Below are 13,003 nucleotides of genomic sequence, written 5' to 3'. Positions count from 1 at the left end.
TATCCCAGGGATGCAAGGATTCTTCGACATACGCAAATCAATCAATGTGATTCACTGTATTAACAAATTGAAGAATAAAAACCATATGATCATCTCAATAGATGCAGAAAAAGCTTTTGACAAAATTCAACGCCCATGTACGATAAAACTCTCCAGAAAGTGGGCATAGAGGGAACCTACCTCAACATAATAAAGCCCATATATGACAAACCCACAGCAAACATCATTCTCAATGGTGAAACACTGAAAGCATTTCCTCTAAGATCAGGAACAAGACAAGAATGTACATTCTCACCACTCTTATTCAACATAGTTTTGGAAGTCCTAGCCATGGCAATCAGAGAAGAAAAAGAAACAAAAGGAATACAAATCAGAAAAGAAGATGTAAAACTGTCACCAGAAAACTACTAGAGCTAATCAATGAATTTGGTAAAGTTGCAAGATACAAAATGAATGCACAGAAATCTCTTGCATTCCTATACACGAATGATGAAAAAATCTGAAAGAGAAATTAAGGAAACACTCCCATTTACCACTGCAACAAAAGGAATAAAATACCTAGGAATAAACCTACCTAGGGAGACAAAAGACCTGTATGAAGAAAACTATAAGACACTGATGAAAGAAACTAAAGATGATACCAACAGATGGAGAGATATATCATGTTCTTGGATTGGAAGAATCAATTTTGTGAAAATGACCATACTACCCAAAGCCATCTACAGATTCCATGCAATCCCTATCAAATTACCAATGGCATTTTTTACGGAACTAGAACAAATCATCTTAAAATTTGTATGGAGACACAAAAGACCCCGAATAGCCAAAGCAGTCTTGACAGAAAAAAACGGAGCTGGAGGAATCAGACTCCCTGACTTCAGACTACACTAAAAAACTACAGTAATCAAGACAATATGGTACTGGCACAAAAACAGAAACACAGATCAATGGAACAAGATAGAAAGCCCGGAGATAAACCTACCTATGGTCAACTAATCTACGACAAAGGAGGCAAAGATATACAATGGAGAATAGACAGTCTCTTCAATAAGTGGTGCTGGGAAAACTGGACAGCTACATGTAAAAGAATGAAATTAGAACACTCCCTAACACCATACATAAAAATAAACTCAAAATAGATTCGAGACCTCAATGTTAAGACTGGACACTATAAAACTCTTAGAGGAAAACAAAGGAAGAACACTCTTTGACATAAATCACAGAAAGATCTTTTTTGATCCACCTCCTAGAGTAATGGAAATAAAAACAAAAATAAACAAATGGGACCTAATGAAACTTAAAAGCTTTTGCACAGCAAATGAAACCATAAACAAGACGAAAAGACAACCCTCAGAATGGGAGAAAATATTGCAAATGAATCAATGGACAAAGGATTAATCTCCAAAATATATAAACAGCTCATGCAGCTCAATATTAAAGAAACAAACAACCCAATCCAAAAATGGGCGGAAGACCTAAATAGACATTTCTCCAAAGAAGACATACAGATGGCCAAGAGGCACATGAAAAGCTGATCAACATAACTAATTATTAGAGAAATGCAAATCAAAACTGCAATGAGGTATCACCTCACACGAGTTAGAATGGGCATCATCAGAAAATCTACAAACAACAAATGCTGGAGATGGTGTGGAGAAAAGGGAACCCTCTTGCCCTGTTGGTGGGAATGTAAATTGATACAGCCACTATGGAGAACAGTATGGAGGTTCCTTAAAAAACTAAAAATAGAATTACCATATGATCCAGCAAACCCACTACTGGGCATATACCCAGAGAAAGTCATAATTCAAAAAGACACATGCATCCCAGTATTCATTGCAGCACTATTTACAACAGCCAGGTCATGGAAGCAACCTAAGTGCCCACTGACAGACAAATGGATAAAGAAGATGGATAAAGAATGGATAAAGAATACAATGAAATATTTCTCAGCCATAAAAATGGATAAAGAATACAATGGAATATTACTCAGCCATAAAAAGGAACGAAATTGAGTCATGTTTAGATGTGGATGATGTGGATGGATCTAGAGACTGTCATACAGAGTGAAGTAAGTCAGAAAGAGAAAAACAAATATCGTATATTAACGCATGTATGTGGAACCTAGAAAAATGGTACAGATGAACCGGTTTGCAGGGCAGAATTTGAGACACAGATGTAGAGAACAAACATATGGACACCAAGGGGGGAAAACCGCGGTGGGGTGGGGATGGTGGTGTGCTGTACTGGGCGACTGGGATTGACATGCATACACTGATGTGTATAAAACTGATGACTCATAAGAACGTGTTGTATAAAAAAAAAAAAAAGAAACTAATACTAAACTTTCTTTGGCTTATTTGTATGGAAATATGTTAATATAAATGTTTCAGACATTACATGAAATTCTAAAAATCTTATATGTTCTGGTATAATGTTATAAGTCATAATTCTAGTTATTACTTTAAAACGTATATCTCAGAAATAACTAAATTTCTTTGTCAACTGCATTATTATGAACTTTCATCAAATCTTTAACCATGGCCATTTTTAAGTCTTTTGTCATTTACAGACAGTTCTGGGTATACTCTGATGCTTTTGCAAAAATGTTCCTATAAAAGGGTTTCATCTTCAAGGAATTCATGGAAAAGGCTCTGACAAGTACAGGTTTCTGGTAATTGACTATACTGCTGAACTGAATGAATAAGCATTTTCAGAACTCTAATGGAAAACTGATGAATTCATAAAAGTGCTAACAAAAGACCAAGATGAAAAAATTAATAACATGGGACTGAGTGAACTGATGAGGATAATTATAATTTTTGCGACTTTCTGTTTGAATAAAAAAAAATGTTAAAAAAAAACAGTTCTAAAATTAGATCGAGGTGATGGTGGCACAACTCTGTGAATATCCTAAAAGCCATCGCATTGTACCCGTTAATGGGTACGCCCCACGGAATATGGATCATGTCTTACTAAATCTGTTATTAAAAAACTTTTCTTCTCAATCAGAAGGGATAAAAATCAACCCTATTTCTTCAGCATGATCAAGAGATCTCTCTCAGTAAGAAAAATAAAGCCAAACAAAAGGCTTTAAAGAAAATACATACATAGTGCACATGCAATAGTGGAAAAGGATTTTCCAAGTGAAGTTTGAACCCTAGAGCTAGAAAAAGCCAAGTGGCACTCGTAGTAGCCACAACGATGGTCAGGAGAGACACTGCAAGGTGAGAGCTCGGACGTCCCCCCACACCAGCCATGGGGCTCCCAGCCAGGACCCGCCCCTGCACCCACCTCCGACTGTTTCACCAGCAGCTCCGACCACTTCTGCCACAGGGGACACCTGTCCCTGTCCTCAAACGTGGTCTCATTGCAAGTCCAGCAGCACTGCTCATGGCTGTACCAGAAGGCGGACAGGCAGATGCCCTCCTTCAGGTCTGTCATCCAGTCGACGGCGAGATCGATGACCCTGGCCAGGGTGCCTGGAAGAAGCAGCGAGAGCCACTCAGAGGGACGGCAGGCATGGGCCAGGGCAGCACGTGCGCCCAGAGGGCGAGGCGAAGATGCCCGTGCCCCGGGCTGCCACGCACCCAGGAAGCCTCTTTCTTCAGTCTTGAGGTCACCTGAGCGAGTGGCAGGGCACCAGGTGTGGCAAAAGTGGTGCCCAGCCCAGTGAGACACAAAGGCCAATGATACGCTGTCCTCGGGGGTCTTCGATAGGGTGGGAGGGAGAGACCTGCAGCGCTGACCCCCACCGCAAGCCCCTGGGGCCGAGCAGCTTTCAGAACCAGCCCTCCGAATCTTAGAAACAGGGTACCTACACCCTATAAATCACGTAACCCCCTCAGCGGCTTCTGGGGCAGGATGCTGGCATCACACACACACACATCCTCCAGGAAATCTGACAATTCAGACAAAATGGAGACAAAACCATTTATAACTGCCTTGTCATTGAAATAAAGTTTTGCCATCAAATGGAATCCAGCTTGAAAAATCTCACTTGTTAGAACTTTCTGGATTTTTAAAAAATTATGGATAAAGGACTGAGGAGCTACATAAGTAAATAACTACTTGAAAGGCCGATAGGAGTGGGATAAAATCGAGTGTGCAGTGGGTCAGAGAAGGCCATTTTAGGTCTCTTTCTAGAATAACCCATTCCAGTCTTTTACGAAGGCAGGGAATACCTTTGCGCTACCAAACTTTTCACACTTTTACTGGGTCCTTATTAGAACATCAATTCCCAAAGGCAGCCATACGCCAGCCTCAGGCGACCTGGCCTTGCCACTCTCCTGGTTCCATCAGCAGTCGCCCACTGTTCTAGCCAGAACACCCGAATCCTCAGCAGCGTGCAGGCTCTGACCGCCGTTCCCACGTTTCTCTCCAGGCTCCTCTCTCTCCATCACGAATCCCACGCACAGTGTTCCTTGGCACACCAGGCCCTCCTCTCTGCACCGCCTCAGATAGCACTGTCCTCCCCCAACCCGGCAAGCTCCTATTTATCTTCCAGATGCTGGCATTTATATCACCTCCTTCAGGAAGCCTCCCCTGATTTCCTAAGTCTGGGCTAAGTATACTTCCCAGGCACTCCCCATCACCATACCTATCACATCCTGATATGATCAGTATCTATATATATGTGTATACACACACACACACACACACACACACACGCACCCCTCACATGCACACACACACACTCCAACTAGTCTATAAGGGTGGGGGGAGTCTCTTGTCTGGTTTGTGTGCCACGGTGGGGATCAAGCCAGGTGTCTAGACCCTGTGTCCCCTTTAAGTGGGCAAGGGCCATTGTATTCACGTCAGGTACATAGCTGGAACTATATATCCATGTTGAATGAATGAGAGCAACAAACGAATGAAAATCAGGAAACTCAGGTCCATCCATTCACTCAAGGGCTATTTATTGAGCACCTACGTACTACGTGCCACGTACTGTTCCACACCCTGGGGTACAGCAGTGAACAAAGCAAACTCAGGTCCCTGCCTTCGTGGAATCTCAGCTTTGCGAGAAGACACTAGATTGAATAAGTAAGTAAATGAGGGGCTCCAACAGAAGGTGGTAGGTGCTAGAGAGGAGAACACAGCACGTTCCAATGGCAGCCATTTCCTACGATGGTGCAGGAGAACAGTCGGACACGTCCTCAAAAAGTTAAACAAGGAGTCACCACCTGACCAAACACTTCCATTCCTAGGCATCTGCCCACGAGAAATGAAAACATACACCCAACACAAGACATGTACGCAAATGTTCACAACTGCATATTCACAAAAGCCGAACAGTGGAAACAACCCATATGCCCATCAATTGCTGAATGGAGAAAGAAAATGTGGTCCACCTACAATGGCAACAAAAAGGAATGAAGCGCTGACACATGCGACAGCATGGATGAACCTTGGAAACGTTATGCTGTAAAAGAAGCCAGTCACAAAAGACCATATATTGTATGATTCCATTTTATGAAATGTCCAGAGTAGGCAAATCTACAGAGACAGCAAGTAGATTAGCGGTTGCCCAGGACTGAGCGGAGGCTAGGGGCACTGGGGCTGATAGCTAAAGGGTAGGAAGGTTCTTTGGGAGCTGATGAAAATGTTCTAAAATTGGCCTTGGTGATGGTTGCAAAACTGTGAATACGCTAAAAACCACCAAGTTGTACACTTTAGGTGAACTGTATGGTATGTGAGTTATATCTCAATAAAGCTGTTATACACACACACACACACACACACACACACACATACATACATATAGTGGGCGAGGGCGACGAGGCTCAGAGAGGGAGACGTGCTTTTAGAAAAGGTGGTCAGAGAACACCTCAAGCAGATGACGACATTGGAACAAAAACTGCCCTGTGTGGAACAACAGCGACACCCAGTGGTGGCTCCTGGTTAACGCCCTGCAGAGGAGCCGCAGCTTGGGCCTCTCCGTCTTGGGCGTCGGAATATAATGCCGGGCTGCCTGCCACTACGGAGGTGACAAGCCAGACAGTGGGACCCCTGGGGCTCGCCACTGGGGAACGGGAAGGTGAATGGGGCAGTTTTCTGGCTTTTCCTTCATCCAGATCAAAAGAACACTTTCGCCACCTTCACTGCCAAGATCATCTTTCTTGCCTCCCTCCTATATAACTCATCTGCTGATGTGACCATGGGATCGCCCTTCTCCAGCAGTCCTCACCCCTGGCTGCATATCAGAATCACAGGGGAAAGGGGGCTTTACTCAATGATAGGGTGTCATCTCCAGGGAGCTACTATTTAATTGAAGCCTGGGCAGCAGAATTTTTTTTTAATTCCCCAGGTGATTCTTCCTGAAAGAACTGATGGAAATCGGATTAACAGTGAAGCCCGATGGTCGGTATCTGACTTGCTAAAGATAGCCCGACAGGGCTCTGAGATCAGTTGATAAATCTATGCTGTGTGACTCCAGCAGGACGCCAAGACATCTACTCTGATTCCTTCATTTCCCGTATTCATCCCTCCTTCCCAGGAGCCAAGAATAACACAGGGTACAGTTTTATAAATCTATTCTAAAGAAAGACATCGAAGTTCGCAGCAAACTACCCTCCCCGCCCTCCCCCCACCCCACCTACCTTTAAAGGACTTCATAGAGCCAAACGAATGGGTGGCAAAACGCCATATGTCCATGAACTCGAATTCCCTCCCAGCACTGCTCCCAATATATACCGGGAGTGCCACTGGGAGGAGAAGGACAGGATGGGCGGAATGGGTGGGTAGCTGCTGTGGCCGGAAGGAGAGGACTGCCCCTTCAGCACTCTCCTGGGCCCTTTAGGACATGCCAGGCAGAGGGAGCCCCTCCCCGGCAACCAGGCCCCTCTTACCACTGTAGATGTAACGAGTGACAGGGCAGCCAGAAATCAAAGTCCTCTAATCACAAAATTTTACCCTATGCCCCGCAGGTGCTCTGCGAGTACGTACTATATTCAACCTGTATCACACAGCCATTCTCTGATCAGTCCTATAAGCAGAACTAGTGTGTTACTACAGGCAGGGGGAGTTTATTAAGGGAATCTCTTCAGCATGATCAAATTTTTTTCTCCTTAGACATTAACCTTCACAGCCTCCTAAAAGCAAGTAAGTTTCAGGAAACAATTTCCATGGAGGGCTGTGCATTTTCTATGAAAAGGGGAGGTGTCCCCTCCAGATACTCATTCATTCATTCTGGAAACAGCTACTGCTCACAAACATGGTGCTGGGATTATAAAAATGAAGGACACGGAGTCCCTGAGGGTCAGAACAACCCATGGGCTGGAGGCACCCCCCCGCCCCGGGCCTACCTCAGACCCTGTGGTGTCTCGCGTTACCGTGAGCGTCTCTCGATGTTTACAATTCATCTCAGGGCCTGCCGGTGTTAGTAAAGGCCAGTCTCATATGTTTTATTTTTAGAGACCAACATGTTCCCGTCCTTTCTCGCCTTCTACGTGGCCAAGTACTATAGAAGGTGTGTTTTCAATAAAATCCAGCATGGCGGTAAACCTTTGTACAGTGTGGAAAGGGCCAACCCGCCTTCTCGGTACTGCGCTCCAATGACCATACCTGGGCCTGTCCGTGCCTGGGGGTCTTTTTGCTTTACTGATGATAGATTTATGTTAAGTGTACCGTCATGTATTGTGCCCTTAGGTATTTCAAGTAACAGCCCCCTTGCCTGAAGTACAAGAGAAACACTCCACGTACCTGCCAGCAGGCCGATGAGCAGCATCACCGCCCATCCCGACCAGGCGTCCAGCAAGCTCTTGATGAACTCCCATATGGACTCCTTGCTTTTGCTGGTTATCTAGACGCAGAAAGACATCGGAGCTGATGTGGATACACTTTCCAATTCAGGCTTCCTTCTCTGAAACTGTTTCCTCAGGAAACACGGTGATTGAGAAAACGAATATAATGAAGCAACTAGACTGCCGCTAACGTGACTCTTCCAGTTACCTAGCACAGTGGTTAAACGGGCTTTCTAGTTCACAGAGCTAGAAAGATGCCATGGTAGTCTCCAAAGAGCCCAAAAACGTTCACTTACTTAAAAAAACCTCACTAAGTGTGATGTGATCTTTGATTATTTCAAAGCCATTCTGAAGGAAGACATCACTTCGGTGTCACCGTTTTGAATACAAATCATTATTTTAGCCTAAATCGTAAGGTCTGCTCACAAAAGACCCTCTTCGACAAAGACTTCAATTCCTTCTTTCATTTTCCAGGCTACATGTTAACAACAAGAACGAACTTTCCTTCTCTTTCTTCATTTCTTCCTCCCTCCCTCCTCCCTCCCTCCCTCCCTCTCTCCCTCCTTCCTTCCTTCCTTCCTTCCTTTCCTTCCTTTCTTCATGGCTGCGTTGGGTCTTCCTTGCTGTGCGCGGGCTTTCTCTTAGTTGTGGCGAGCAGGGCCTACTCTTCGTTGAGGTGCATGGGCTTCTCATTGCAGTGGCTTCTCTTGTTGCGGAGCACAGGCTCTAGGCGTGTGGGCTTCAGTAGTTGTGGCACATGGGCTCAGTAGCTGTGGCTCGTGGGCTCTAGAGCGCAGGCTCAGTAGCTGTGGCACGCGGGTTTAGTTGCTCCGCGGCATGTGGGATCTTCCCAGACAAGGGCTCAAACCCATGTCCCCTGCATTGGCAGGTGGATTCTTAACCACTGCACCACCAGGGAAGTCCCAAGAGCTTTCTTTTTTTAACTGAAGTATAATTGATTTACAATGTTAATTTCAGGTGTACAGCAAAGTGATTCAGTTATACCTATATATTCTTTTCCCGATTCTTTTCCATTATAGGTTATTACAAAATATTAAATATAGTTCCCTGTGCTATACAGTAGGACCTTATTGTTTATCCATTTTATATACGGTAGTGTGTATCTGTTCATCCGAACTCCTAATTTATCCCTCCCCCACCCTCTTTCCCCTTTGGTAACCATAAGTTGGTTTTCTATGTCTGTGAGTCTGTTTCTGTTTTGTAAATAAGTTCACTTGTGCCAGTTTTTTAGATTCCACATATAAGCAACATCATACGATATTTGTTTTTCTCTGACTTACTTCACTCAGTATGATAATCTCTAGGTCCATCCATGTTGCTGCAAGTGGCATTATTTCATTCTTTTTCATGGCTGAGTAATATTCCGTTGTATACGTGTACCACACCTTCTTTATCCATTCCTCTGTCAGTGGACATTTAGGTTGCTTCCATGTCGTGGCTATTGTCAATAGTGCTGTTAGCTTTGTGCAGTGGCAGTATCATAGCCAATGAGGTTTATCCGAGGCGTGATTACTGCTAATTGTAAATAGCGCTGCTATGAACATTGGAGTGCATGTATATATTCAAGTTAGAGTTTTCTCTGGATACATGCCCAGGAGTGGGATTGCCGGATCACGTGATAACTCTAATTTCAGTTTTTTAAGGAACCTCCATACTGGTCTCCATACTGGCTGTATCAACTTACATTCCCACCAACAGTGTAGGAGGGTCCCCTTTTCTCCACACCCGCTCCAGCACTGTTGTTTGTAGATTTTTTGATGATGGCCATTCTGACCAGTGTGCGGTGATACCTCACTGTAGTTTTGATTAACAGCAAGAAGGCTGAATGAGCCAGCCTGGATCACGCTTTCCAGGCAGATGGTTACATCTAAACACATTGTAAGAGCACCCGTTTGCCTCCCTGTGTTAACAGAAACCTACATTCCTGAGATCATCATTCCCCTCATAACCCTTTAGAGCAAGGGCTGGCAAACATTTTCTGTAAAGAGACAGAAGGTAAATATTTTCAGTTCGGCAGGTCAGATGGTCTCCGTGGCAACTACTGGACTCTGCTGTTGTAGCACAGGAGCAGCCATATAGAGCATGCGCACGTGCGGGCGAGGCTGCGAGCCAAGGAACCGGCGCTGAGCGGACACGCGCTGCGCTGGATTTGCTCGCCCTCGGTCGCCGACGGTCCCCTCACGGCTGCTTCGTCTCCGACTTGACCCCTCCGTGGAGGGGGCCCCGTCCTCGCCACTCTCTCCCGCCTTTCACTTGTGGCCACTCTGCTGGCTGCCCTCCTTCACCTCTATCTGCTTCCGCTAAGCATCCGTCACTGAGCCCCAGCCTGCCCCCCAGAACCCACTAACTCTGGCACTGCTCTGGGGCCCAACTGCTCCTGACCTCTCTCTCCAGACCCAGGCCACCTGGGCCGCTTCTAAAGCTTCAGCACCCAGTCGCATGCCAAGGACCCCTCACGCTCCACCAACAGCCCTGACCCTGCCCTTGAACTGCACAGGCTTCTCTCGCCTGCGTACCCGCTCCAGCCACAGGCTGGACAAACAGTTCAAACTCACAGCGCCTGAAACCGAACTCAGTGGCCTCCCCCTGAAATCTGCCGCGTCCCCTTTCCCTCCTCTCGTCATCCAAGGCATCACCCTCTTCTGACCACAGCCAGGGCGTCATCCTGGCCCCACTGCCCACCTCCATCCTGGCAACGGCTCCTGTGAAGGATCTGGACCCCAAGCCTCTCTCCATCGGCACTTCACTGCCCTCTGTCAGATCTTCTTCCTCTTTCTCCTGAGCTCATTTCCAAGCTTCCTGTTTCTCCCCTGGCAGTGCATCTCTCTTGTATCCTGTGGCCATGAAAACGAAATCCAGGGCTTTCCCGGTGGCACAGCGGTTGAGAATCCACCTTCCATTGCAGGAGACACGGGTTCGAGCCCCGGTCCAGGAAGATCCCACATGCTGCAGAGCAGCTAAGCCCGTGCACCCCAACTACTGAGTCTGCACTCTAGAGCCCACGAGCCACAACTACTGAGCCCACACACCGCAACTACTGAAGCCCGTGCGCCTACAGCCCATGTTCCACAACAAGAGAAGCCACCTCAATGAGAAGCCAGCGCACCACAACAAAGAGGAACCCCCGCTCGCCACAACTAGAGAAAGCCCACGTGCAGCAATGAAGACCCAACACAGCCAAAAATAAACAAACAAATAAATAAATAAGTAAACAGGAAATCCAGGGACTTCCCTGGTGGTCCTGTGGTGGAGAGTCCACCTTACAATGCAGGGGCCGCAGGTTCGATCCCTGGTCAGGAAACTAAGATCCCAAATGCTGTGAGGCAACTAAGCCCACGCACCACAACTACTGAGCTGGCGCACCTCAACTCTAGTTGAGCCCACGTGCCATAAACTACAGAGCCCACGTGCTCTGCAGCCCGTGTGCCACAACTACAGACCACAATTACAGAGCCCACGCACCCTGGAGCCTGTGAGCCACAAGTAGAGAGAGAAAACCCACCCACCACAACTAGAGAGAAGCCCACGCGCCACAACGAAAAGATCCCGCATGTCTCAACGAAGATCCCGTGTGCTGCTGCTAAGACCCGCCGCAGCCAAAAATAAATAAAATTTTAAAATAATAAAATAAATCTTAAAAAAAAAAAAGGAAATCTAAACTCCTCTTCATGGTCTACTCAGTGGTTCCCAATGTGGCCCCATCGCCCACGTGGCCGGACTCATCTCTAGTCCTCCCCTTCCGTGAATCTGCCACCAAACCTTAGAGCTCCTTGAACTGCCTAAATGTGCCACGGTATTTCATGCCTCTGTGACCTAAAAAAGCCACTCCTGATGAGAATCCTTTCCCCTTCCTCTGCCTGGCAAATTCTTAGTCATCCTTCAAGACCCCACTGAGATCGCACCCTCTCTAAAAACTCCCTCCCTAAACATCCCTCCTAAATGACCCCACAGCACTTGATACATAACTTTACTGCAGCCCATAAAAATATATATTGACTGCCTACGAGAGGCCAGGCACTGTAATATGTGCTTTCATACACATAGAGCCCGATTTAATCTTCTGGTATAATTAACTCCATCCTTACAGATGAGAAGATGGGGTCCAGAAATGGCACCCCAGAAGTCAGCCAACCTAAAGATGTCAAAGTCAGGATGCACCCAATCTGTCTGGTTCCAGAGCCCCACTCCTTGCCCTCCACACCACACCTCTGTATGACATAGCCTTCCACCCAAAGCACCTGGTATTAGAATTACCTGTCCACATCTCTGCCTCTCCCACTAGCCCTTCTCTTCTCTAGAACCTAGCTCAGCACATGACACATGAACCCAAGCTCTAGCTCAGTGACTGTCCGATAGAAGCATGGCCCAGCCCTCCGAAGGGATTCCCCTCACAGTGTCCTTATGAACAGCATGTACCTTTCTGTGTCTGTCGGTGTCCCGTGACTTCTCCCTCAGCCAGTCGATGGTGTGGAAGTCCTCATACGTCCCCACATCAGGGAACGGCTCGTCAAGGAAATCCATCAGGTTTCCAGAGCCACTCATCGCTCCTGCATTGACCATGCTACTTACACCTGGGAGAGAAAACCTGTCGTTAAAAACGTGAGCAGAACATCTGCACAGACCTGGCAGAACAATCCACGTGTGCTATTTTTTTGCACAGGAAAGACATTTCAGCATAGGCACCTCTGCTGTGATGAAAGATACATACAGTCTGTCTTAGTGAGCACAGGCTGCTGTAACAAAAATACCACAGACTGGGTGGCTCATCAACAACACACATTTATTTCTCACAGTTCCGGAGGCTGTGAAGTCCAAGATCAAGGCACTTACTTAGAGATTCAGTGTCTGGTGAGAGCCCACTTCCTGTTCACAGATGGCCATCTACTCACTGTGTCCTCATCTGGTGGAGCTCTCTGGGGTCTCTTTTATAAGGTCACTAATCCCATCCATGAGGACTCAGCTTTCATGACCTCATCACCTCCCAAAGGCCCCTCCTCCCAACACCATCACATTGGGGATTAGGTTTCAACATATGAATTTTGGGGAGACACAAACGTTAATTTTTTTTTAAAATCTTTATGTTATATTGGAGTATAGTTGATTAACAATGTTGTGATAGTTTCAGGTGTACAGCAAAATGATTCAGTTATACATATACATGTATCTTTTTCCAATTCTTTTCCCATTTAGGTTGTTACAGGATATTGAGCAGAGTTCCCTGTGCTACACAGTAGGTC

At 46.1% G+C, this 13,003-nt stretch overlaps 1 protein-coding gene across 1 annotated transcript in view; it reads right to left on the bottom strand.

The window, feature by feature from the left end:
* LOC309817743 (H(+)/Cl(-) exchange transporter 4-like) overlaps positions 1-12,347 on the bottom strand; it is a gene marked incomplete at its 3' end in the record, with an annotated part of 34,921 nt that extends 22,574 nt beyond the window's left edge. The window contains 3 exon segments of the mRNA XM_082647020.1: positions 3,295-3,482; positions 7,705-7,804; positions 12,183-12,347. Coding sequence (XP_082503146.1) covers positions 3,295-3,482; positions 7,705-7,804; positions 12,183-12,326 — 432 coding nt within the window. The 5' untranslated portion in view covers positions 12,327-12,347.
* Positions 12,348-13,003: the final 656 nt, after the last annotated feature.

Source organism: Grampus griseus (assembly GCF_964374135.1).
Source record: "Grampus griseus genome assembly, chromosome: Y".
Lineage (NCBI taxonomy): Eukaryota > Metazoa > Chordata > Mammalia > Artiodactyla > Delphinidae > Grampus > Grampus griseus.
The sequence above is the reverse complement of the archived record's forward strand: the minus strand, read 5'-3'. Positions and strand labels throughout refer to the sequence as shown.